At 35.2% G+C, this 27,683-nt stretch overlaps 1 protein-coding gene across 1 annotated transcript; it reads right to left on the bottom strand.

Moving 5' to 3' along the window:
• Positions 1-421: 421 nt before the first annotated feature.
• Positions 422-27,682, bottom strand: PCDH10 (protocadherin 10; the record flags this gene model as incomplete). Its single annotated transcript, XM_082389857.1, is given in 6 exon segments — positions 422-9,479; positions 15,069-15,374; positions 23,122-23,228; positions 23,787-23,845; positions 25,456-27,426; positions 27,428-27,682. Coding segments are annotated over 6 exon segments (2,739 nt in total), but the record flags the coding sequence as incomplete, so codon positions are not given.
• Between the last annotated feature and the right edge of the window lies 1 nt (position 27,683).

Raw genomic sequence — 27,683 nt, 5'->3', positions numbered from 1 at the left:
AGGAAAGTGTACGTTAGGAGTGGAAATGGTTAGGTTTTGGGGGGTTGTTTGTTTGTTTGTTTTGCCATTCAGAGATTACTATAATTATATTAATTTATGTAAATTGGGAAGATGCCTAAATAACTAAGGAGAAAAAAAAAATGCACTCGCTTCCTTGGTTTCAGGATGTTTCATTTATTGATTAATTGATGTAGTCTAATATGGCTTTATGGGTATTTACTTTGCTCCAGACAAAGTTCTGGGATTTGAGACTGTAAAATGAATACACATGGATTCTTCCCTAAAAGATTTACCAGTCCAATAGGCTAACAATTGTTTTATAGGATAGTTTAACAATAGCAATTACATATAAAATCTATAAGAAGTTACAAGAAGATTGTATATATCTCTTTGTCTGGGAAGGCTTCCCATTAAAGGTAAAAGGAGTTGAATCTTGATGGATGAGTAGGAGATGGGCAAGCAGACATGGTGGGAGTGGTTTTTTCAATGAGAGAGCATTCCAGAGGGAGAAGGGAATGTCAAAGCGCAAGGGCCTGGGAAAAACAGTGTATCAAGAAGCCTACAAATCACTGAATGGCATGAAACTAAAAAATGTAGGCAGGATTTAAACAAAAAACTTCTAAAGCTAATAAAAGTGTGAACATTACTGCAGCCGAAACAGAAAGCCTCTCAAGATTTTTAAAGAGGAGCATATTAAAGTCAAATGTCTGTGAATATAAATAAATTCTCTAATTATTTGACAGTGGAAGCCAGACAGAGAAGTAGAGGGGTTTTCATTAATTTTGGTGAATTAGGAAGAAATGACTGGGTTCGGGGAATGCAAAAAAGAAAGTACGCCTGTGGCTTCTCACAGGGCCCAGTCGAGGATCCAGGGTTTATACTTTACACATCTGGAAATAGTTTGCATTCCATCACCCTAAATCTTCCAAAAGTGACAAAGTGTTCTGCAGTCAGAATGACTGCCTTGGATGTTTTGTGGTTGATAACTCAATTCTAAGGGTAATTGTGACAGAAAAAAAGCAGTGATACGAGCTGCTCAAGGAAGTGGTTCTGTCCCACTGTCTCAAGCCTCAGGTTCTGTCAGCAGCAATTAAAGCCAGGAACCTGGAGAAAAGATGGGACATTTTTTTTCCACAAATTTTAACAAAGAAAAATAAGGCATATAATAATCACAAATATTAAATACACTGTATAAGATTTATATATGATTTATGTAAGATTTTTATATGAATTTTTTTTTTAACTAAAATACTGCTTCAGGGTTTATTTTTTTCACAGAGAGACACTCACAAGTAAATCTCACCCTAGGAACATCTGGTCTGCAACTCACAGAAATGGTGAAGACACAGGGACAAATTTAATCATGGCATTTAAAATAACGTATTTAAAGTGATTAAATGTCACATACATTTGATCAAATCTTTCCTATCCAAAAATAACTCCCGTTGTATCTCGATCTACTAGTATTTTTCAGTTATTATCTTCCCTAGTGTCTACTTTTCACTTCTAAAAATCTTAATTTAAAAAAGAAAGCACACTTGTTTTTTACGGTCTCACAGTTAATTGTGAGATTGGGGATGCAATCTTCTCCCAATCAACCAGTCTCAAGACCTGAGAACCATCCTTGATAACTACTTTCTTTGCCTTTTATTCTTACATTTATAATTCTAATACTACAATTTTTTTTCAAAATGTCTCTGATCCTTCCCCTATCATTCTCCATCGGGCCCTTATTACCACAAAGATTGACAACTGCAGTAATGCTCTGCTAGTAAACCAAAAACAAAAATTAAACCCCATGTAACAAATCCTTACTGACTTCCTTCTAAATAGTCATAAAGATAAAAAGAAATAAGCACATATAATGCATGTAACTGGGCACTGGAACTTAGTTGTTAGGCCTCCTGTTTTCTAGACAAAATCATGATACCTATGCAGAACTGACGGGAAGGTAGAAGACAGAAAACAGAGAATCATAAAATCATGAGAATTACACCTGAGAGAGTTCAATGAATAAGGCATACACAAAAAAGTAAAATTTGGGCAGTTTTTCAGGCATTTCTCAAAAGGCCTTGTGACATCATTTGCTAGTTCTTTCTGACTGTGAAAGACAAAAGTACAAAAATATAAATATAAGGCTAACTGAAGAATCGGGTTTATCAGATAATAGGGTTTTAGGGAAGAAAAAGGAGGCAGGAAAATCTTTGGGCTTCTGCATGTAAAGACTGATTTATGGCAGACATAGATATCTTTGGTATATCTTATAGAAAAACCCAATTTTCCACACTAATAGACTCTTTACATTTACTTTTTGTGATAATTTTAGGGCATTTGTGTCTCTCACACAGGGATATCAGAACTCTTTGGAGTAACAATATCTTGCCTAAGGCCAGAATTTACTCTAAAGGGTTAGTACAATTGTCAAAATGTAGATTAAGTCAAATTGGATATGGACATCTATTTGTATCACTTTTTAAAATTTTTGACCTGAAGAAATAGTCTTTATTTTTCTACAATCATCAAATATAATATGCTGCTTTCTATATGAAATAAAAATCAGTTGTTTCAAAAAAGAGTATTCTTTGTCAGATTATTTTTACTGTTTACTGCTCATAATTAAATATCTCCACTCATTGGACATGCACAAGTTAAGTAAAATAATGAGAATATGAAATGTTTAAAGTTATAATCATGCTTCGTGACTAACATCTTATAAAACAAATAAAGCTTAGTCTTTACTGGGCATTATACCTTTGGTTCTCGTCTAACCATTTCATTGGTTTCACAGATGAAAAAGAAAAATAGGGATACTGTACTTTTAAAACATATGTATTATGTGAAAGAATATATACTGCAGATGTAAAATAGTGATATATCATGAAAAGAACATTTGGAGTCTGATTTTTCTCTGGGAGTAAAAGAAAGTGTAATTAGTTCTATTTAAACGCAGAATTTAAAATTTCTCCATACTCAGGCTGATGTCATTGTTCCAATTTTAACTGAATATATGGTTGCCCTGAACACCTAATGAGTGCTTCCTTTGGGCCAAGCACTCACTGCTTTAAATATGTTAAATAATTTAATCTCCACAATGAGCTTTTGAGGATCTATGTCACAGATAAGGAAAATGAGTTATGGGAAGATTAAAGAAATTACAGAGGTCACACAGCTAGTAACTGGCTCGATCAGTATTTGAACCATGGCAGATTGGCCGATTGGCTCTATAACTGGAGCCCTTAACTACACATCACTTCTCTGATGTGAGGACCAGTATAGAGACCCACTCTTATAATTCTGTAGCAGGCTATGTGTCCAAAGGAAGTACATGCATACTTTGAGAACAAAATCAGAAAATGATGTCTTGTGAAATTAAGTGTTCCAAGCTATCGTAAAGTCAAAATGAATAAAATTAGTGATGCTTAGGAAAACCTATCCTGAAAGTAATGACTAGAGTCTTTTTTAAATATTTACTAAGGACACCACAATCCAAGTAGGCGAGCAGGTTGTACTCCATATACATTGTAAAGGAAGAGGAAAACTTTTCACTGGTATTGTAATATGTCCGAGGTTGGTTTCTTCATTTTTTTCAAAACTATTTCAAAGGAAGTTTGTATGAGGTATTATGAGGTATGGAGTGGAGGGATATCAATAATTGAAAATGCTTTTGCATGTTTCTAGCACGGCCCAGAGCAGATGACACTGAGATGACTTGATCCGAGTTATTTTGATCTGTGCAGGAGGTATAGTATCCTTATAGGATGAGGATGCCTGAGGCTTTGTGTGATCGCTAGTAATGAAGTTGATCTGATGTCCTTTACACCTTCTCAACCAGAGTTCTCATAGTATTTCTATTTTTCCCCTGGATATCTCCAGGAGTATTTCAGTTGATTGTTATTACATCTGTATTTTAAATTAAGATATTGATCCTATTTTCACATCAGTCTGTGATAAGTTCATGAGCCAGAATCATTTTCCTATATGGCTGGCCTTGAGAACATTTATATCATCTAGATCTATGGCAAACAAAACTGAAGGCCACCATGCCTACAATATAGTACGTCTTCAATAATAAGTTTTCTTGAATGTGGGTCACACTGTTTTTGTCAGTAGCTTGGGAAGGTCTGTTTAAAGCAGCTGGTTAAAAACCTTTTTACAGTTTCAAACTACCATAGCACTACTTTACAATAAAGAATAGTATTATAAACAATAGTACTTATTGATATCTACCCCTCAGAATTAGAAAGTAGTTGAAATGTGAAAAACTTTAATAGATTTTTAAAGAGACATAGATTTAAAATTAATTTCAAAACAATATAATATACCCTTTGTAAATTATGTTAAATGCTTTTATTTAAAGCAAAGGTAATATTCCCCCATATTGGATATTTTAGCACACCTTTTATAAGCATTAAGAAATCACAATTCCTATGAAGAATTCCTACAAGGCAAGCAACTTAAGTTCTCAAGGATCATGTTTCTAGATTTCAAGGTCAATTTTAAGTCTGAGAGACGAAAATAAAATTATTCAATGTCAAGTATTTGCCTAAAAACAATTCTAAAGTAAGCCTGCATTAAAAAAAAATACCTTTCCCAGTCACATTTCAATAGAGTCAATATTTTGTTGTTATAATTTGAGAAATAATTATCTTCCCACCGTTTCATAATATAATTTAAAAATATAGATTTCTCAAATCCTTAGCTTTAATTCAACTTCAAAGGCGTTAAAATTCACTCCAGTTTATCAATAAAAGGCATTTCTACATTGTCTACTACCCAAAACCCCTTTGCCTATATAAAATTGAGTATATTTATATAATCATAAAATATTCTAAAACATTTCTAAAATTATTTACCATAATCTGAAATTCATAGAGCTTATTTCATGACCCTTAATTGATGAGAAGAACTATCACTTTGTAACACTGGTTGTGTATTTATGAAATTGTAGTGTGTCTTATTTCATCTTCTCATGCCTATAAAATAGGCACTCAGTAGTAGCTACTACTATTATTAAATCTAGCATTAATGTTTAGCTAACACCATTCCCCCATTTGATTATTTTTCCTTTCTTAAGTGTGTGATTAATTCATGCCTCCACCCTTACCAAGCTAATGCTACATTTTAATTTACTCTCCAAAATATCAATCCAAGATATAATGATCATATATAGCCTGTTTGCTATATCCTCCAAAATAATTAAGAAAGCACATATCACCACTAGGTTTAAGGAAAGTAGGCCACTTGACCCTGAATCACTAATGATGGCTGCTGCATTTTTATTTGTAAGTCACTTCACAGTAACTGACACCAAGGATTCTCCTTAAAATTCAGCAGAGGATAATATGATACCAAAATGGAAAATTCGTATTATAAGAGAAATAAGCCAACTCAATAAAGAAGAGATTCAATATTTGACAAAGATATTTAAAATATTTAAAATATCTTCATATAGATATTTAAAATCTATAGTCATGTCTTTTAAAAATTATTATTATATATAATATGAAGTCTTAAATCTTTAAGTTGTAATGCATACTTTTAATAGACATACTCTATGGTACTTATTGCATATATAAAATATACTAGACTTTTTCATACTCAGCTTTTGCACTATATATATTTTCCCATATTTCCTTCTAAAACTAGGATTTTTAAATTTCTGTTCCTAGACATTTAATCATCCATTGCAATTCAGTGTGTGAGAGGGGAAAAAAAGGATTTAAGAAACCAAATGTTTCCTTCCCCAAATTCCAAAGTACGAAGATAAGAAGTCATCCGTGTAGAAACAGGAAGGAAAGGAAATATATAAAAATCCAGGCTTTCTCAATTGCCTTTCCTTTTCCCCTAGTAAAACTGAGCCCCATCCTTCACTCCTTCAAACCAGCCCCAGTGTTAGAAAAACATTCTGTGGGAATACATCACAGGGCTAGAAAGTGCTATTCCACCAAATTACAGTTGGCATATGCATACGTTTGTAGTTTGTAAAGCTTTCTAGGTAATGTGCTTCCATTTCTCTTAGGAGCAAATACCAATGTCATGGTCAGGATGTTTATCTGTGTAATATTTGTTTAAACACTTAACATTTGTTTTGTCACCTCTCCCCTTTTCTTCTTAATTCACAGTCCCTCAATCCTTTAGAGTCTCTTCAGATACGTTATCTTCCACAATGTTAATCTCTTTATTCAGAGTCTCCTTTAAGCACCATAGTCTCCAATTTGCCACAGTCCTCTAATCTAGGCTCAAAGAAATGTGAAATAGACACATTTCAATTTTTCTACTCTTTTGTTATAATCTGGTATTCAAATCAACATATTTAAGTATTTGTTTCTGTAAAACACCACTAAGTTAACAGAAGATTATGTTTCAATCAAAGAGAAGATATAACGACAAGTATCAAGCATTTCTGAAATACTAGACATGATAAGAACTACAAAGATAGTAAGAGAATTCATATCCAAGGAGAACACATCCTAACTAAATTATCTTTTTAAGCTTACACACTGATATGTTTTAGCTATGATATTTGCTTTCCTTATATTATCAGAGAGACTAACCAGCTATTACATTTTAGTTAAACTCAAATATATTGCACTAGTTCATTTATTCAAACTATATAAATTTTTAAAACCGGAAATATTAATCTTTGGTTAGGGCCCAGGACAGTGGTAACACTTTGGGTGGTAGTAACTGAAAGGGGACAGAATGGTGGACTTTTTGAGATACTAGTAATGTTTTGGCTACTGAACACAGTACCCAGTTAATGTGGTCACTGATTACAGAGGTGTGCTCCTTTTGTGAAAATTTCTTGAGTTATACGTTTGTGATTTTTGTACTTGTCTATATGCATACTGTACATTAATCAAAAGTTTTAAAATAAAAAATAAAAATGCGTTGCTATCAACAAACCTTATTTTAATCATGAATCAAATTAATTGTAAGTGTAAATAATAGTTATGAGAAAATTATGGAAATTTGAACAATAACCAATCAACGATAGCAAGAAAATTTTTTTTAGGAGGAATATTATTCCTGTGGTTATGTTCAACTTTATCTTTAATAAACATGCTGAAATATTAATGAATTAAACAGTAGGGTTTCTGGATTTGCTTTAAAAATATGAAAGAAGAGGAAGTGTATTAGCTTTTGGATGAGACAAATTTGTCAAGAATTGGTAATTGTTTAAGCGGAGAGTTTAGTAAACTATTCTCTTTTTTGAATAAGCTTGAAATTATCCATCATTTAAAAAATGTTTAAAAATATAACTTAGTAGAATGTATGTGCTGTACATAATATCGTTCCCTATTACCATCGCTCTTACCAAAAAGATTGAGGTAAGTCAAGAATCAATATATATTCACCAAAACAGATCTAGATTTCATGACCTCCAATGTAATCATCTGATGAATAATTCTATGGCAAGTAAACCTTAAAACCACACTACTAGTGACTAGCAAGGGGATTGGTTCTGGCATCAGATTTATTAATAGTGAAAGAAAAAGGTACAATAATTTTATACTAATTTTACAGGCCAGTTTCGAGGTTTTCTACATATTTTTTTAAGAACAAAATGATAGCACCTGTCAAACTATAATGTTAACTCTCATATCTATGGACCTATTACTTCTACCACCATTTTGATTAAACCTACATGTGAAGTATTTTATTTTAAACACACCATCAGGTGTACATCATCAAGACAACTTATTACATTTACTTTATCTACTGTTGCCATTTTTGACTCAGAACTTTTTACCAATATGTTGCCCTTTGAGACAAAGCCCAGTGATGTTTAGTTAGGTATGAGAGAAGCTTTCTGCCCTGGCTATTTCTTTATCCAGGGTGATTCAAAATTTAACCCAGGAAATATATGTTTGATATTGATTTTATTTATGTATTACTTCTTGGCTTAGGACTTTTTTATTTTTCCAAACACTTATTTTGACAAAAACATTTACAGATATGCTTTTTATGGAATAATGTAGTAATTATCCAATTTTCAGCTGAAACATAGTTATTGACATAAATATGAACCTTGGAACACTTGATGACAAACTAATGTCAATTTTCCAGTTTGTGTAAAATATACAATTAAATATCCAACACAAGTAATATTAGAATCTTGTGTAGGATTCCAGCTAACACCAGCATTAAAAGAGAAAAAAAAGCCCTACTGATTACAACATTTTTACAAGCAAGAAAAATAATGTCTCCCTCATAATACAGAAATCTATTTCCTCTACAGTGTCATGGTTAATTCTGTTATATTATGCAATATGAACTCGTCCTCAAAAAGTACAACCAGGACCCAAAAAAATAAAGGAACAACCAAAATTGATTGTATCACTTATCTGTTTCTCAAAAAGCACCATATTATCATGTTAACAGCTTCCGATAATGAAGGAGCCGTTAGTTAAATAAATTTACTCTTACGTTAAGCATAATCTCTGTCTGTTCTTTCTCTGGTTAATTGACAGATATAATTAAAAATTAAACTAAATTAAAAACATAATGCTTCTCTATGGGTTGCATATATGCACAACTGTATCCATACAACAGACTCATTAAAATAGAACACAGAAAATATATTTATAATCACTTGTTGAACTCAATGATTTAAAAACTATCTTTGATAATTTAGACAACACTTAAAAGTACAGGTTATAAAAATTTTATTGAAATAAATTTCACATATAATCTTTTCAATCCCTACAGTTAAAAAAATGTATCTCTAGGAAAAAGAATATGGTTAAGTGCCTAGACATAATGTATAAATATAATGTCATATACTGTAACAATTAAAAAATCAGAAATAAAATCCTGATTTTTATCTGTAAATTTTCCAGCTTACAATTTGTTTTTATCTGTGTCCTTTTGTATGTAATTATATTTTGGGGTTTAATCTTTCAAATCTTCTATACTGTCCCCACCTAAACTGATGTAGTTAATTAGAAATCACTAACACAGTAATTAGGGAGTCTTATTAGATCTAGATATAAAACTTCCAAGATTTTTATTATAATTTAGGAAACATTAAATGGACTCACATTATGCTGAGTTTAGTCCTGTTTCAGTAGTATTATTTAATCTTGAACAATGAACCTTATAGTCCAAAACAGTTTCCAAGCTATATTGTCTAAATGATATTAATTCCTATTAAAAGGATTTCAGAAGACGCAGACTCACTCAAAAAAAGTCTGGCACGTTGAGTATTGAACAATGTTTAATAATATTTATAAGCAATTGAATTTGTATATTCCAGACTTATTTACAATATCTTTATAATTTAATGCATTTAAATTTTGACCCAAAAATCTTCAGTATGATGAGGCAGGAAAAAATCCCAAGAAGATATTCCTTTTCACTGAATAATTCTGTTTATATTTTAATTGATAATCTTCCTTTGTTAGGCTCACATGATGCACAAATGCTTATATGGATTTACTTCCAATGTACAAAATAAGAAAGAGGATGAAAATGATCTGTAATATAAAATGAGGTATATAAATAATATAAATATGCTAAATGTTAATTCAATAAAATGCAAAGTGTGCACAAAATAAACTGCTTTATGTAGATGAAGAATCATTTACTAAGCAGTGTAAAACACTGAAACAGATATAAATTACTTTAACCAATTGTCTTCTCTATATGACCCTAAATGTCTTATTTAACCATGTATCCATGAACTCAAAAATGTAATTAATAACATGCAAATAAATAACTCCTACCTGGGAACTAAATAAGAAATATAAGTGACCATAACGAAGAAAATGTATATATGTATATATATTAGCTTTATAAAAATGTGAAGGATGAGAGCTAAAGTATGAAAGCTGTTAGTAAATAAAACATGTAAAAGATTGTTTTACAGACCTGGTAAGAAAGGGGGGCAATTAATATTCTAAGAGAGTTAAGAAATTAAAAACAAATTTAATTCCCCCTTAGAATATGAAGTAAGTCCTTTGAATAAATCAAAAGAAGTTTAAAATCTTAAAGTACTGAAAAACACCGTCATATTTCACAAAACATCTTGGTTAGGTGTATTTCAATATTTTGAATGAGTTCAATATCTATCTTCCCTCATAAAACCTTGTAGGTACTATCTAGAGAGAAATACAACTAATGTAAAACATGTTTTTTTAATTGGAAGAAAAGAAGAGAGCTTGCCTAGAGATATCAAAAACTGTGTGTAGACGTGTGTGTAAATTAAAGTATGATGACAGCATTAAAGAAAGTTTGGGTGCTTTAAAAACACTCATTCGTCCATTAATTCATTTTCTATCACATAATTATTTTGCTTTTACAATATGCATGGCTGGGTAATGAGTCTAAGTATGCCAAGAGAGTATTGGATACTAACTAGTTTCAATGCACCCAAAAGGACAAATTTAAATGATATGTGATAAGTCACAGAGAAGCACTGCTGTCTGAATAAGTAAAACACAAATTGCCTACAGAAATTGCCAGATGTATAGATGTAAAATGAACAGTTCTGTTTCATATCTGCACCTCAGAAAGATTTTTATAGCTTTCATTGAAATCCTATTAGTTGAGGAAGACCATTGCTCAACAACTAAAGGAGAAGAAACAAGATAGTCTTATGATATCTCATTTATCTAGAGTATACAAAGGTGCCAGTCAGCTGCTGCACCAGTTAACTGGGGTAATCACATAAATTGTGAAGAGATTACCATTTTTCAAAGAAGTGAAATATTGCAAAATTCAGTGAACATTTAATTCTAACAGTAGATATATGGAGAATATGAACTGGGGTCAGGTTTTTCCTGATCCTGAGTTGTCATTTGTTTCCTGCTCACAGAGTTGATGTGAGTAAACTATTTTGATTACAAGAGATTAATTCATAATTACAGAATAAAAGAATTTAATGGAAAAATAGAAATACTGGTGTGATTCAAAAACCAGAGATTTGTCACAAAGAGATAAACTAAAAAAGTAAGAAAATTAGTTAGACTCACAAATCTAGAGGTATTCTTATAAAGACAAGTGAGAGAACAAAAATCTCAGAAATAGGATATTATTTAAAAAAAAAAAAGTAGCACAACTTGGAGAAAAAGTGAACAGAAACAAACATATCTATTAAAAAAGGAAAAAATACTGAAAAAGATGTCCATTCATTTAGTAACATATGGACCTAACAGACAAAAATGTTAAAAGGCCACCTATAAAAATACTTTCTGTGGAATTTAATATTTGATAAAGTGATACTATGCTTATGACATTAGAGGAATGTACAAATTCCAGAGAAAACACTACACAGGGGTACATAAGTATGAGTGTAATCTGTACCAGTAAGAAAAGTCATTTTATTTTGAATACTGTATATGCTCCTATACTATCTTGACTTCAACAAATTATGAAAACTTAGAGGGCCGACTAAGATAATGAAGGAATTGGAAGAGGTGTGACTCAACAAAACACACTCTACGATTTCAAACAAGTAAAAACTTGAAGTGTTAGGTAGAAATAATATAGATGCCAAAAAGAATGTTTCTAAAATGAGGGTTACTGACAAGAAGTCTGTCTAAAGTGTCAGCAGCATTTTAAATGCAATGTTTCAAAGTTCTGACATCTTTTCTTACGTTATGACATGTATGAGTTGGGTTGAAATTTCAAAAGGGCTCAAAAGTAGGCAAAAACAAAGTTAGGTCAGGAGATAGCTGATTTTTTGACACACCTGGACTAGTCTAAATGTTGTATGCTATGAAAGCAGAATCAATTGTAACACTTTTCAATGGATGGTTTCCTACAGTCCTATGATTGTAGAAAATTTCATGGATTTAGGATTTAAAAATCATGATGCCCATGTAGGTTTTTTTCACTTTATTCAATATAATTTATTATTGTATGACCCTTTAAGCAAATGAAAGAAAGATTTCACACATACATTTTAGATGAAATTTCATTGGCCATTTATCTTATGATTGTCTTCAGTTCTTAGGGAATGACTAAGTTTTTGACAAGAAATCAACAGGTTTCCAAATAGCAAATCCTCATACCTTTAGTACTGTATTGTTTAGGCTGATTTAAACTGAAAGATATGCTTGTTTCCAGACAAAAAATCTGAAGAGATAATGTTCAAAATGTGAAGCCAAAATCATAAGCAAGAATGATTACAAAAATAATATTAAACATGTTGTTTTAACTTTTGGGCTTTTCTAAATTACATTAATGCTATAACTTTTACCAGTTATATTCCTGAACTTGAAATATTTTTATGATCTTTATTTTTTCAGACTATCTAGATGTTTTATGTATAACTTACTGTGTCAGTTGAAAGACTCAGTAATTTTAAATAACATGTCAGTAATTTTAAAGAAATTCTTGAATCCTGAATGAAAAATATAACTATTTTTAAACTCCAGAGAATATTTTTATTTCATTTTAATAAGTGTTGAAAACAATTATTGATTTTTATTAAGACTTAAAGTATTTTCATATTTTTTATTACTTTAATAAAAATTAAAGTTAAAGCTAAGCTAAAATTTATTAACATTTTAAGATAAATCTAAACACTATATTTTGACTATATGACCATATCCTACATGTTTAAATTTATTTCCTCCATCTTTCAGTGTATCCCTTTTGTCCTTATCAGAGTATTAGCAATATACAACATTATGACAAAAATAAGAGGAGGCATGCTTGTAAAGAGCTCATGACTAATGAGACAAGGTTTAAGAGATATGCTGAAAATTTCTCCTGATTAAAAAAATAAGTTCCATTTCATTAAATGCATTGTGTATACTCTTCATGGATCTTTTCTTATATATTAAAAAAAGAAGAAATATAATTGTATATAGGTATTTTTTTAGAAACACAAAGTACATTGTTTTTAACGTGCATACACGCACTTTTGCGTAAAAGTTGTTTTCTTACAATTTTTAATTTTAACTTTAGCAATCAGAGGTGTAGAAATGGAAGGTTCTTGGGTGTAGACAATGATCTCATTTGTATTATTAAGCGTATCACCATTTCTCTGTCATCATTTTATAAATGACAATGGTAGCCTCATTAGGCTTTTTTTAGGGCTTTACAAAAATAACTAAATATACAGTTACTTTTCTTAACATCAAAATGTGCATTATGTTCATTAAAAAACAAAATGCATGTTTAGCAAAAGAAAAACTGCTTCCTCAATAATTATTTAAACATTCTGATTTTAAATAAAGGTAATTAGTGCTAATTTTTAGCTTCTTTAATTACATAAGGGACGTGCTTTTCAATTTAGAAGATGAGAATATTTCCATTCCTGATGATAAATGATACACGTATTAACAACTACCACCATGTGAATTTGGGGGGCAAAATTGTCAGGAATGGAGGGTTTTGGTTTAGCTTATACAGTTAGATTAACCATAAAATTGACTATGCCTATTAAATTAGAGCTAGGAAGTAATTTTAAAGATAACTGTGTGAGACTAAGATGACATTAAACACTAGAAGTTAAAAAAAAAGTCAGACATGATTAAAGTTATATGAAGAACTGAGGAGAGTATAAATAAAAACAACAAAATAGCTATTTTTCTGCTTCTTTTTCATCCCGGCCACACTTTATCCCAAACCCTAAATTTTGAGCAGTATGAGCTGAGCTGGCTAAAACAGAAGACGGAAATCGTTATTCAAAATTAATTAATTATAATACACATCTGGAATAATATGCAAACAAATCTTAATTTTCTTGGTAAAATAATAGATGCATTCTTTGATTTCTAGCAGCACATATATCTGACAACATATTTTATAATCCCTGAAATCAGGGATCTAAGTGAAATACTAGATTCTTAAAAAGTAGAGAAATTTGTGTTAAAATATATGTAGCATCAATATTTTTATCAACAAAAATTGTTACCATGATTCTTAAAATTAAAAAGAAAAACTAGTCAGTAGAGAAAAGACACTTGTAGATGTTCAAAATTTCAGTTCTATAATGTAAGTGAAATTTCATCAAGGTTGGTACTCACTAAGAGTTAAAGAGGTTGAACTGATTTTTTCACTATATTTGATGTAGATTTACCAGTTAATATATGCTAACAGGAAATACTTGTATTTATTTAGAAATACAAATTTGAATTACTCTGAATCATATGCCCTTTGAATTTTTACCTTGAAATTATTGATAATGTACTTCTATAATGTATATTCTTACTTTAAGTGAAACACCAGTGAGAATATGTTGTGTAAAATTTGGAAAAGCTTGGTTTTTGATAATAAGTAAAACTTTAAATCCAGAAAGAATGAATAAAATTCTAAATCCAGAATTTAGTTTGAGGGGCAAAGACTGAATCATAGTCCTTATTTATTAAAATTTGATTTTAGGCTACTTTAATAAATATATACTAAAGAATCTCAAAGCATTTTTGTTTTTCAGAGTGGTTGTATAAAATTATCCACTTCGAGACTATGGTCCCAATATCGAAAGAGCTGACTACAATTATCAATGTCTCAATGTTAGAAGAACCTACTATTTTTAATAAATGAATAATATTGCTGTGTTGATATGCTTTCATCATGTAGTTCCTCTGATTCTGATAAGCAACGTGTATCCATGCCAACATATTACTAAATCACGTAGAATGATCAAACTGATGGCTGCAATGATTTCTGAATTTAGCCTAACGTGTTTAATGTCATTGTGGGAAAAGGATGATTAAGTGATAATGCTGGTAATCAATAAGAAAACGAGATCTCTCGGTGACTTAACTGTGAAGAGATGGTTTTCCACCTTAATTAAGCCCTTCAAAACACATGGAAATCAAGTCAGCAGGTGAGCAGTATTCAAAGGAAATAGGAAGATCATTTGAAAAATGTTTTCAACAACATCAAAAATTATCTTTGATTGTTGCCAACAACCATGTCCTAACCCAGGAATTTGTCTTCTTGTTAAGTATATCCATTTTTCTATTGTAAAGTGCTGTCTGCATCCAAGAGTCACTTTTATTCTTGTTTCTGAAAACAACCTGAACTCTATTTTTACTAAGAAGAATGGCATGTTGAACTTTATTTCCTGAAAGGGAATACTTTGCTACAGCCTTTTACGGAATACTTACTCAAATATGGTGGTTTGTAAGGCGCTCGTGTATTAGACAGCAGTCCATCCAGCTCCTTCCTCTCCAGGGTGCTGTGAAGGGCCTTCTCTTTGCCGAAGGTGGAGAAGGACCTCTCCACCCCAGGCTGGGCTTCTGGAGTTTCAAACACTTCGGTGTCTGGAACGGAGTCCATGCCAGGAACATGCAGATTGCTACGATAATCAGCAGCCTGGCGTCCATCAGAAGGGACAAATGAAGGCATCCAGCACCGATCTGAGTGGCCCAGGGCTTTACATTCCTCGGTGCAGTTGGAGAAGAGATCCATACCTGTGAGCAGAAAACACAGAAGCTACGGAGGGAGCCTTCACCAACATGACCAGCTACTTAGAAGTGAAAAGTTACAGGCAGCATAAAGAGTAATGGGTGAAGGTATCCTAACAAATTTTTCTTGTTTTAACCTGACAGGAGCCAAAAATCGCTTTACATTATTTTATAAAGGGTAAGACTCTTGGCAAAGAGGCCTCTCAGATAGATGTTTCTAAACTACTCAGGATATCGGGGGGGAAATGTTGGCTCTAGATTATTTAAATAACTAGAAAATAGTGAGAATGAATATTTTTAAAAATCTCTCGTGAAGTTCATAACAGATAAAAAACCGGTCGAAAGCCTTCGTTATCCATAATCTATAATGACGTTAAGTCATCTGATATTTTTTTTCTTACAGACAAAAATGGAAGAAATATGGGAAGTACTAGTGATGACATTTAGATTACAAAATCTGGACATGAAATAAAAAGTGAAATTCAACAGAAACATGGCATACATACTGATACATCAGTAAATAACAAGAATAAAATAAGATTTCGTGAGCGGCCGAGAGCATGCTTTCTTAGGTTCCTAGAACATGACTTCCTAAAAGTTATTTTTCAGTGACACTCTCATAGTCCATATTACTACAAACCACTTATCATTTACCACCTTAGACAAGCCCAGAACAAATGACTGTAATTAGTGAAACCAAGGTAACAAGTGCAATGTGAGTCAGCTGCAGATGCTATTGACAAATACTTTATTACTTGTTCTATATTGGAAAACACTTGTCCTAGACAACACAGAACTGTTTGCTTACTAATCCTAGATAGAATACCCAGATTTCAAATGACATCTTCAAGTTTCATTGTCTCCCATAGATTGACAAGAATATTAAACACGTTATTTATGACTCAAGAAAGCTCACTCACTTTCTTAAGAAAACATAACGATTTGGGGGCACTATAGAATACTGTTTGTTATTCATTTTGATAACTAGCAGTAGGTCAAAAAATAAGTACATAAACAAAATCGCATTTTAACGTGTTTCTAAACAGAGCAACGCATTTATTAAATATGGTTAAAAACAGGATCAATTTGAAATAACAAAAGTGTGATTAGTCTGAACGTCAGAAACTCTCAAATGCATGAAATGCCTGGTGTGGAAAAACTAGGGATTATTTTTTTGGCCAACAGAGTAATATTTATGTCATGAACACACTTGATTTTTTTTTCTTTAAATGTTATGAGTGATTTGAGCTCTTGAGCAAGTTTTAGTTTGCAAACTCCTAACGGTATTCTACTAGTACTAATTTACTTTGTGTATATATTTTAACATCTCTCTATATAATATAAAGAAATCAATTTTTCACAATTATTAACCCTCCAGATTATCCTCAAGTATTTTGGAGTTAAGAACAGTTAATTACATATATTATGTTTTAAGAAATAACACCAAGCTTCTTATCATATATTAATCTCACTTTCTAATGACTTTTAATTTTAAATTAAACTATGTATAATGCTAAGTCTGACTTCAATTCTAACATTCCATTGATAATTGATACGTAAGCCTGGAAGTAAATTACTGATCAGTGAACTGTTGAGGAATGTAAACATGAGCTGAAGCCGAGATAAGGAATCAGAGTAAGAACAGCATGTAAAACATGTCAATTTTTCTCTAGACACCATGGAAGTTCAGTTTTCCTATTCCTGTGAGGAGATAGGTACTTAAAAAAAAAAAAAAAAAAAAAGAGGAAGGGAAGGAGAATATCCCTGATGCACACTGACATACGAGCTAGGTAGAAGCTATAGAACCAGAGAGATCTCTTTCTGAGACACTGAGGTACTCTAAATGCTCCCTATTTATAGTGTGATAAGGAATAAAAGGCCTTTTTGATAGGTGGAACTACCATTAATAGTAAATTATGAGCAATTATATATTTTAAAAATAAATTCATGTCATTAAATTTGAAGCTGATGAAAAAGATTCAAATTTTAAGATAGACTTGTTTTATTGGATCCTGATAAAGATGGGTACTAATGCAAAATTTGATATTAATACAGTTTTTCATCACATAACTGATCAAACCCTTGCAAATATACCTCATGAGACCATTAACAATCTTTCACATCTGTTTGAGCACTGTACCCAAGTATTCATATAATTTTGAAAATGATAATCACAGAGAAAAATTTTAATAATCTAGTCTCTCAGCATTATCATTAAGATGTTTGCCTATGTTAGAGGGTACTTTTAGTAGAATTTGTTTTATGGGTAGTTTATATTCAATTGTGCCCATTTTCTTCTCTCGAAGTATATGTTTTTCTGCCTCTTTGACTTATTAGAGGCTGGTTAAAATTCCCTTAGGTGATGAAGTAAAGTCCTCATGAATTGAGAACCTGTACAACAAAACATACCATGTGCATAACAAGAAAAGTGAGGAATATGATAAAGTTTTCTGTTGGAAGAACACTGTTACTTGCCTGAAAGGGGAACAACACTTGTAAATAATGTTCTTAATAAATTTATGAGCTACTCCTTTTAAAGTGGGATCCCCATAGTTGATAACACAGCTTTATATTACTGCAGGGAAAGGGAATATGGCACACATTCTGCATGTAGATGTTTCACCAGTTTTACTGATAAAACAAGTGTACTAATTTCTCATGAGGAAAATATCAGACACAGAAACAATTTTTTAAAATCATATAAATAGTACGTCAATAAATTTCAAATAAGTTTTAGAAACATTCGCTGAAAATGTATTTTTTCATTTGTCTTAGATACATAGTTTGAGAACCAAATATGTCTTGCCCATTTACTGGTCCTCAGCTTAGGGAGCCATTGACTAAAATTATTTTAAAATTATTGTATCTTTTTTCATATATCATGAATCCCATTAAATATATTATTTTAATGACCAGATAAGCAGAGGCATATTTAAGTTTTGTGGTGATAAATGACTGCACGAAGGACAGGAATGCCAGTTATTTCAGTACATGGGACATTTAAAAATGTGTACCTTTCACATTGTTTTCGGAATTTTTTAACAGCTCAAATTGAAGTCCCAAGAGAAAATAAGTTTAACTTTTTTTTTTTTTCTTCTTGTTCAAATGCCCTTACTTTAGAACCTGTGGGATTTGTATAGCAGACAAATACAGGCCGAGCCTGAGTTTTGGTAATTCCTAAGAAACATTTCAACATACATATTTTATTTACAATTTCTTATCCTAGTTATTTATTTTTTTCCACTTCTCAGAAATGTCTGTTCTACAAGGCATGACAGCTGAAGTGATAGACTGCCTGTTATGCAAAGATATATTCAGACAAATTTTAAAATACATCTTTTTTAACTGGCAAGTAACTTGATCCCTTACAGTCAGAGGCAGTGATATTACCACTGAGAACAAACTGATTCCAAAAATGTATTTGTATTCAATTTGTGCTGTTTTCTGATGAATGTAATACTATAAAATTACATGTGCACTTCTCTCATGTACCAAGCCTTCAGAAAAAATGTGGGTTTCTTTCCAAATATGATAAATAATTTAAAAAATCAACACTCAATTTTTAGAGGAAATTTCGAGTCTTCCTTTAATTATTTAACACTGGAGCAATTAGAGATATTAACTCTAACCATAAAAATTGCTATAATTTTTAGGAAAATTTGGTTTGAGAGCAGAGATTTAACAACATAATTCACCCATGAAAAAATTCAAAACATGCACATCAAATTTTCTCCCTACTTATCTTTCAAAATGTTTATATTTTTGTCCGTTTTCTCTTAACATTTGTCTTACATTTTTTCCAATTGTAAATGTCTCCTCATTATCAAGTTGTAGCTCACATTTTCACCAGAAACCTTAACAGAAAGTTTTTGCTTATGCAGGCAATGGTATGAATTTACTGTATTTATAAAGCCAGAAACTAATTGCCAGTATCTAAATTCTTATTGGAGTCAGGAAAGGGAAATTTGTGTTTTATGATAAACCAAGAATTCTCTTATTGACATTGTAGTAGTAGTGCAGTGGCTTAATGCATTTCATGATATACTTTTATCTACTAGTATGAATATACCAATAATACGAATCACTTAATTTTTTAAATTTATAGCCAAGTTTTGACCATGTGTCATGTATAAATCTCATGATAATTAGTTAAGAAATTGACACATTTAGAAGCTAAGTTCCCTTATAACTAAAAGGAAAATTTACAAGAAGAGAAACTTGAAAATTTTCAGGTAAATATAACAAGTAACATTAACTGAATCATCATTTATTAGGGTTTTCTTCTGCAATACATATTTTAAGAAGGCACAATTATTAAAAATAAATTAATAATTAATCCTAGTATGCACGTTGTAAGTATTTAATAAATGGAAAAAAATTTCCCACAATTAAATAGATTGCCTTAGATCTACCTCCAATAATATTAAACTGTTTAAGAATATACAACTAAAAATGTTGTATCAGTATTTAAATTAGACAAAAATTCTATCGTTTAATCTAATGGTATTATAAAATTGAAAATATATTGGTTTTAAGTTCATTTTATTTTTTTTATCTTTTTTTTTTTTTTTTTTTGCTATTTAAGCTGTGATTAATCAGTTTCTCCCCTTGGGATGGTTTATGTAAGCGTTTACCACATCTCCTTGGACTTCTGCCATATCTAACCAATACATCAATAGTGCACTGAAAAAAACGGAAAGCACCTTGACAAGGCTATAGAAAGTAAGTGCCACAGAGCAGTGGTCAAGCCGAAGAATTTCACACATGGAGCCAGGTGCAGTGGAAAACTGAAAAAGCTTATGTGATTCTCTGTGCAGCTGCCTCCGTGTTTAAAGCCCTTCTATGAACAAGATTGCTGACTGCAAATGGCTTAGAAAGGAGAAAAGCAAGGGGGGGAGGGAGGAGAAAGAACAAAAAGGAAAACTATTCATAGAAGAATAAATAGAAGGAATATCCAAATAAATAAATACAAGCTAATGTTAACATAGAAAAAGAAAGTGGGAATAAATAAAAACTTAGGAAGTTTAAACAGGTGAAGCACTAAGCTAAACAGTGTATATAATGTAATATGAAATGAGGTACAAACTAAAGAATTCAGAATCTATTTCTTTTCAGTGCTGTTTTTCCCTGATAGTCTAACTTTCCCCCTTTATAACCTAGCTCAGTGGGATCTGCTTATTAGCACAAAAGTTTTTCATATTCTAAACCTGGAAATATATGTGCTATGAAGAATATTCTCTAAATATTACAAAATTGGAAGATCATCAATACCTGGTTTTAGAAGGAAATAAAGCAGATGTACTTATTTACCTGAAATAGGCTTAACTTTTTGGAAATACTGTAGCTACTTGGTGTAAAGTTTATAGTACACAACAAAGAATGGACAGGAAAAAGTCATTAAGTATATGCATCTTAATTCTCTTCATTTAGCGTTTTATACTTTACAAGGTAAACACTTCAAAATCATTTTTACAATAAAATTAGACATATTAAATCTGACTTAAATTCAGCACACAGAGGTATAATTACTTCTAAATATGAGTGTGTTATTACAATTTGAAAACAGCTATCATTGTGCCCAGCATGTGGTGGCAGCTTTATAACTCCTAATGAAGTAGATTGTTAATTCTGTAATACTTTTACATGTTTAAGAACTTAAAGATAGAAAAAAGAATTTGCCATTTTGATAAGAAAAACTGCCTGCTTTTAAATATGTTTTCCAAACACAATTTAGCATTTAAAATTTCCTTTTAATGTTTTGACATCTCAAATAATTTAAAAGAAACATTACCAAAATGGCAACATTGAGCGCCTGTGAAATAAAAGAGCTAGTGGGAAGGCGCACTGATAAGAATATTCCCATCCATGTTCCAAATTGAACACTTTTTGCAGATGTTTATTCATTTCTCTTTCTTCGGTTAGGTTATTGTGGCTCATTATGTCTGAGGGGACTAAACTAATTGAAATGTTCATTGAGATTGGAGTGCTACAGAAAAAACCCCAAAAAACTAAAAAGACAAAGTAGGGGGGAGTGGGAAAGGAATAAAACGCACCCAAGGAAACATGCAGCAGTGGATACTCTTCTTTTTTTTTTAATATTAAACATTTTGTTTCAAAAGTTTTAAAAGGCGGACTGTTAAATTAGAAACTCTGAAAAAGGAATAGGAATGAGCAATTCTAAACATATACCTTCTAAAAGATAACAATAAATCATATGTCATATATAGGCCAAAAATGAAAGGGACTTTGTACTCAAATATAAACTTCTGGCAAGATCTGGTTTGTTGTCAGGTTCCCAGACACTAAATAGATGCTCTGTTCACTTAGCGTGAAGGCCCGCAAGGGGCAGGGACCTCCGGGGGTTCTTGGCAGTTCTCAAGTCTCATTAGGTCTGCATATTAATGACTTGCAGCAATATAAAGAGACCCTTGAGCAGCCTTTCTTTCCCCTCCTCCTGCCTGCGTTTCCCAAGGCTAAGGCAGCCTCAGACACGGCACACATAAGCCAAGTGAGAGGCTTGCGGCCACCACTGCTGCCAGGCGACCGTGGGGCTGATACTGCCCTTTGACACACTGCCTCAGCACCGTTCAGAGGCCCAGGGAGCGTGTGAAGGAATGGGTGCTCTCGAGGATCAATGGTACCTTGAAAATGAGAACCCTATCACCCTGCACTTAATCACTAACCAAAATAAAGCTCAAAGCTCAAGTGAACGAAGTTGGACCTCGAGACAGTCCAATGATGGGCATTTTAGAAGTTACAAAAGTTAGCTTGCCTTTGCCTTTCTTTATGTGTCGGATAAACACAAAACTCAATTGAAAAAGAAAAACAAAAAACAAAACAAAATCCACATGCCCCCTTCATAGTTGAAATGCAAATTAAGTGGAAAGAAAACCCAAACCTTGTGAAATTGTTTTCATTATTTTAAGGTACATATTTTATTTCTTTTAAGTGTTTTCTTTAATTATTAGTAATTAGAGTTATCAGGATCCTATAAAACTTAAAGGGTAAATTTATATAGAAAAAGTAAAGTAAGATAAAGAAAAACAAAGTAAAAAATACATATCACATTGCAACCCCCATCCGTGAATACCATTAAGCCCGCATACAAATATACCTAGAGTTCAACTTTTGAACATGGATCCATTGAAAATATGAGGAAACCTAGGATGCTTCAGAAAATACACATTATCAAATGTTAACTAGAGTCCTGAAGCCTAAGAACCCGGGACTGGAAATCCTGCTTTCAACCTATTCATGATTTTAATCACCATTCCTTCTCTCATTCAATATTCGTTGACATGTAAAATGCATTGCTCTGGAAATGGAGAAATTTGGATTCTGGTCCCCGATCATCCACTCATCCTCTTGTGACCTTGTGCAGGTCAACCAACTTCATTCATCTTCAGTTACCTCATCCGTAAGCAAGTCTAATAATATCGTAATTGACTGAAGACTGAGGACTGGACCCGGTGAGAAATCTATGGCTTTTGTATGCAATATAATTCCAGGAAAGAACATTACATAAAAAAAGAAAGGTTTCATAGTCTAACATATTCCACAATGAATTTCTAACTTTCATTCTCTGAAGGAACATTAAATATTACAATCCTCTTCGAGTATACAATTGTCGACATAGGATGGCACCATTCTTCTGTAGATTTACTAACACTAAAAATTACCTAAACATCATCCTTTCAGGATTGATTTTTGAAAAACACTATAAAAGTCAGCATTGCCCTTTGATCACACTTACCAGCTGACTGGCCGCGGTTGGTGGCATCGTGATCACTATCTCCCTGTTCACTGTCTCCATGGCCACTGTCCTTAGAGCTTACTATGTCGGCTTCCTGGAATGCAGAACTAGAAGTACAAAAATGTGAATATTAGAATAAAAAAGGTGAAGAAACACAGAAAACATTCTTCTGCCACCACATGGTCACTGATGGTGCTGCAGATGCCTAGAGCTCTCAGGTGGCTTTATTTCTGCTAAAAGCTAGTTTTCATAACCTTAAGCCTAACTCTCTAAAATTAAACATTAGCAGTTAGTTGGAGCCCTTAAGGCATGTAAAGTTGAGCCATTATTCTGTGATTGGAACTAAGCATATGTTTATATCATTTTCATAGAAGATATATATATGTATATACCTGGAATGGCTAGGAAGATTATCAGAAGCAGTGTAGGAGTGTAAACTGACAAAATATTCAAGTATACTTAGTGGTTGTATGTAAGTGAAACACACCAATATTTTTAAAGTTTATTGTCTAGGAAACCTAATGTAATCAGTATTTATGTCCTGCCCTAATTGGAAATACTTTATCATTTTCTATTTTGATATTGAATAATATATCTAATTCCTACTTTTAGTAGGTAGTAATTTGTCCATACACCAAGCTAGGAAAAAAAAAAGGAGTCCATACCTGTTAACTCGGCGAGGTCTGTCAACTAGATAGCTGAGCTCTGCTCGCTGGTGTTTAGTCTAGAAAAAAAATAAATAAATCAAGAGCATTTGAATGCTAAGGGTTTAACTAACAGTCTGCTTTTGAAGTTAGGAACTAATTCTAGCTTAAGTAATTGTGTACATTTTTATGACTTTCTAAGCTGTCCTAAAACCTCAGACTAGTGATTGCTGGGTAAAGGCAAGAAGATATGCAGAGACACATCAATCTAGATTTTCAGTAAAGGTTAAAAAAAATGCAGAGATAAAAGGCCAATTTTAAGTGTGTGTGTGTGTGTGTGTGTGTGTGTGTGTGTGTGTGTGTGTTTTAAGGAGGGAATGCAAATGACCTCATAGCTGGGGCTCATAAACTATTGTCTCCAATAGGGTCAACCTAGTTATATATGCTGCGGTCTTTCTTTTTCAGTGGCCTAAAAAAGTGTTTAGGTGCATACCGGTTGACACAAGAAAAACAGCACGCTCAATAAGCAAAAAGTTTGGATATTTTATGGAATTATTTTGTTGTTTATTTTCAAAATGTGCTTAAGATACAAATGAGCTGTACAAATACTCATGAAAGTCAATTAATAATATCTAAGACTCAAAATAAATGAAATAACCTGCCAAGAAAGGAGTTCATAATCCTCCCTTCCCTCCTGGCCCTAATTCCTTTCCCCCTGCAAACACCCCCTGCATTCTCCTCCCCGCCTCCAGCACCCACACGCCTTTTCCGGTCCAAACTTTCTTTTACAGACATCAACTCCGTTCTCCCCCTCCCTCCCTCCTTTCGACTTCGCTACTTCTCCATCTTATAAAAAGAAATCGGAATTGACAAGCCAAATTCTTGGATGAAGAAAGCCAACAGCAGTGATTTATCCAAAACGGTGGCAAGAAGGTAATTATTACCTAAAAGATATACTCAAGACAATTGTTTAAGCCTTTCGTAACTTTACTCTTACAGGGGTTTGTGCCAAAGCAACTTCATTCAAATTCACACTGTGTGGGCGTTCGGCTTCAAGAGCGTCTGTAAATGCTGTTTAGAGCAGAACTGAAGGCTTTTTTGCAACCCGAGTTCAAAGGACAAAGATCTGATAACTCATTCACTAAAACATGCATTCGAGTTTAGACAACTGTGCAAAGTTAAACAATCTATAGCTTACTTTTACACGCGACTGAAAGCATCGATAAACAAAGCAAAACAATGAACTTTATTAATGCCTGGGACAAATGCAAAGAGAAAAAGAAAACCTTTGCCAGCGCCAGAAGGTCCCTCCACCGCATTTTCCTCTCCCCCCGCCCACTTTCCCCTTTACCCCCAGATTTCTAAGAAGGGAAAAGACTGAGAGGGGGGGTTAGGATTTTAAAGGAAAGATGCCTGAGGGAAGAGGGAAGGTCCAAGGTGGCAAAGCACCAAAGGAGGGGAATGAAAATAAACGTGGAGGGGTGGAGCGAGAAAATTAGGGACAACACGAAGTTTAAGTTACACACGAAAGGGTGGGAGAGGTGACTCCCCATTCCTGCCTCCACAAAGATACAAGTGAGCTAATATCCTAAAAATAAATACACAGTGCACCAGAGGTACAAGGGCCGGGCTAGAGGAGGCTTTCAGATGGAGGAGATGAGAGATGGTGGTCCTGGCGCTTCAGCCTTACCTCGTTGGACAAAATGCTTCCGTTGGAGATGATGTCGGGCTGCTGGTCTGTGTAGCCGGTGACGATGGCCCCGCAAGGGTTGTGCTCAGTGTCCGTACTCCGCGAAGGGCTGCAGGGTTTAAGGAACATCAGGTCGGTCTTGGCGGACTCGGGGGTCAGGCAGACCTGGTAGCAGTAATTCTGGTTGTGGTGATGGGAGCCAAAGCTCCCGGACTCCTCCACCGGCACTTGGGCCGGGTTACTGGGTACGTTGGAGCTTTGCACCAGCATGATGTCCGACTTGCTGAGTTTCTTCTTGCGCGCCCGGGCTTGGCGGCCGCAGCAGGTCGAGCCGCCACCGCTGCAGCAGCAGCAGCAGAGGCAGCAGTCGCTGGCCAGACACGTGTAGATGTTGAGCTTCTTCTCTTTTTGGCAACGCACGGCAAGCACGATCATGGCCAGCAGGAAGATGAAGGACACCGAGCCCAGCGCGATGATGAGGATGAGGGTGAGGTCCAGCGAGGTCTCCCCGCCGCCGGAGCGGCTGGGGCGCTGGTGCTCCCCTGACCCCCCGCCCCCGCCCCCGCCCCCGCCCTGGGGCTCGACAGCGCCATCCACCAGCTGCACCACCAGGGTGGCGGTGGAGGACAGGGGAGGTTGCCCGTGGTCGCGCACCTCGATCACCAGCTCGTAAGGCCGCTGGGGGTCGCGCTTGGCCGGCACCCGGCGCGCCGTGCGGAGCTCCCCGGTGCGCCAGTCCATGCGGAAGAGGTTCATTTCGTTACCCCGCACAATGCTGTAGGTGAGCCGGGCGTTCTCGCCGTCGTCCGCGTCCACCGCGGCTACGCGGGTCAGCAGGTAACCGGGCTCCGCCGAGCGGGGCAGCACCTCGCGCGCCGGAGTCCCGTTGCGCCCCGGAAGGGGCGCCACTATGGCAGGGGCGTTGTCGTTCTGATCCACGATGAGGATGTTGACGGTGGCGTTGCCAGCCAGCGCCTGGGGGCTGCCGGCGTCCCGGGCTTCCACCTGGAAGCTGAAGTCCTTGAGCTGCTCGTAGTCGAAGGAGCGCAGGGCGTACAAGTAGCCGTTCTCGGAGTTGATGGACACGTAAGTGAAGACGCTCATGCCCTGGATCTGGCACTCGAGGATAGAGTAGGCTAGCTGGGCGTTGGCGCCCTCGTCACGGTCTGTGGCGCTCACCGCGTAGATGTAGGCGCCCGGCACATTGTTTTCGGTCACATACACGTCGTAGACCGGCTGGCTGAATCGCGGTGCGTTGTCGTTCACATCGGACACTTGCACCTGGATCGACTTACTGGTGGAGAGCGCAGGCTCGCCCCGGTCCCGAGCCACCACGGTCAGGGTGTAGGAGTCCCCCGCCTCTCGGTCCAGAGGGGCCTCGGTCACGATGGTATAGTAGTTTTTGAAGGAAGACTTGAGGCGGAACGGCACGTCCCCCAGCAGCTCGCACTGCACCTGCCCATTCTCCTCTGAGTCGCGGTCGGTCACGCTGAACAAGGCCACCACCGTGCCGGGCGCCGCGCCCTCGCTCACCGCCTCCTTCACGGTGCTGAAGCTGATCTCCGGCGCGTTGTCGTTGGCATCCAGCACTCTCACTATCACCTTGCAGTGCGCGGGCACGGCGTTGGGGCCCAGGTCCTTGGCTTGCACGTACACTTGGTACACCGGGCTCTCTTCGTAGTCCAGCTCGCCGCTCACCTCCAGTCGGCCAGTGCGAGGAGAGAGTCCGAAGAGCTCCCGCGCCCGGGGCGAAATGTGGCTGCTGAAGGAGTACACGACCTCGCCATTCTGGCCCTCATCTGGGTCTGTGGCGTTAAGCTGGATCACGAGCGTGCCCGGCGGCGAGTTCTCTGGGAGGGACACAGTGTAGACGGGTTGGTCGAAGGCGGGCACATTGTCGTTGGAGTCCAGCACTCGGATGGTGAGTAGGGCCGTGCCGGTGCGCTGCTGCTGGGGGAGCAGGCCCCCTCCCGCCGCCGCCCCCTCCGCCGTCTCCTCCTCCCCCTCCTCCTGCCCCGTCCACCGCGGTCAGCACGTAGCGGTGCACCGCTTGCTGCTCTCGGTCCAGCGGCTTCTCCAGCACCAGCTCGGCGAATCGGTTGCCATCCCCCTGGGTCTGCACGTCCAGGGAGAAGTAGCTGTTGGGGGTGATCTCGTAGTCGCGCAAGGAGTTGGTGCCCACGTCTGGGTCGAATGCGCTCTCCAAGGGGAAGCGGGTGCCCGGCGTG

This window comes from Balaenoptera borealis (assembly GCF_965194805.1).
Source record: "Balaenoptera borealis genome assembly, chromosome: 4".
NCBI lineage: Eukaryota > Metazoa > Chordata > Mammalia > Artiodactyla > Balaenopteridae > Balaenoptera > Balaenoptera borealis.
The sequence above is the reverse complement of the archived record's forward strand: the minus strand, read 5'-3'. Positions and strand labels throughout refer to the sequence as shown.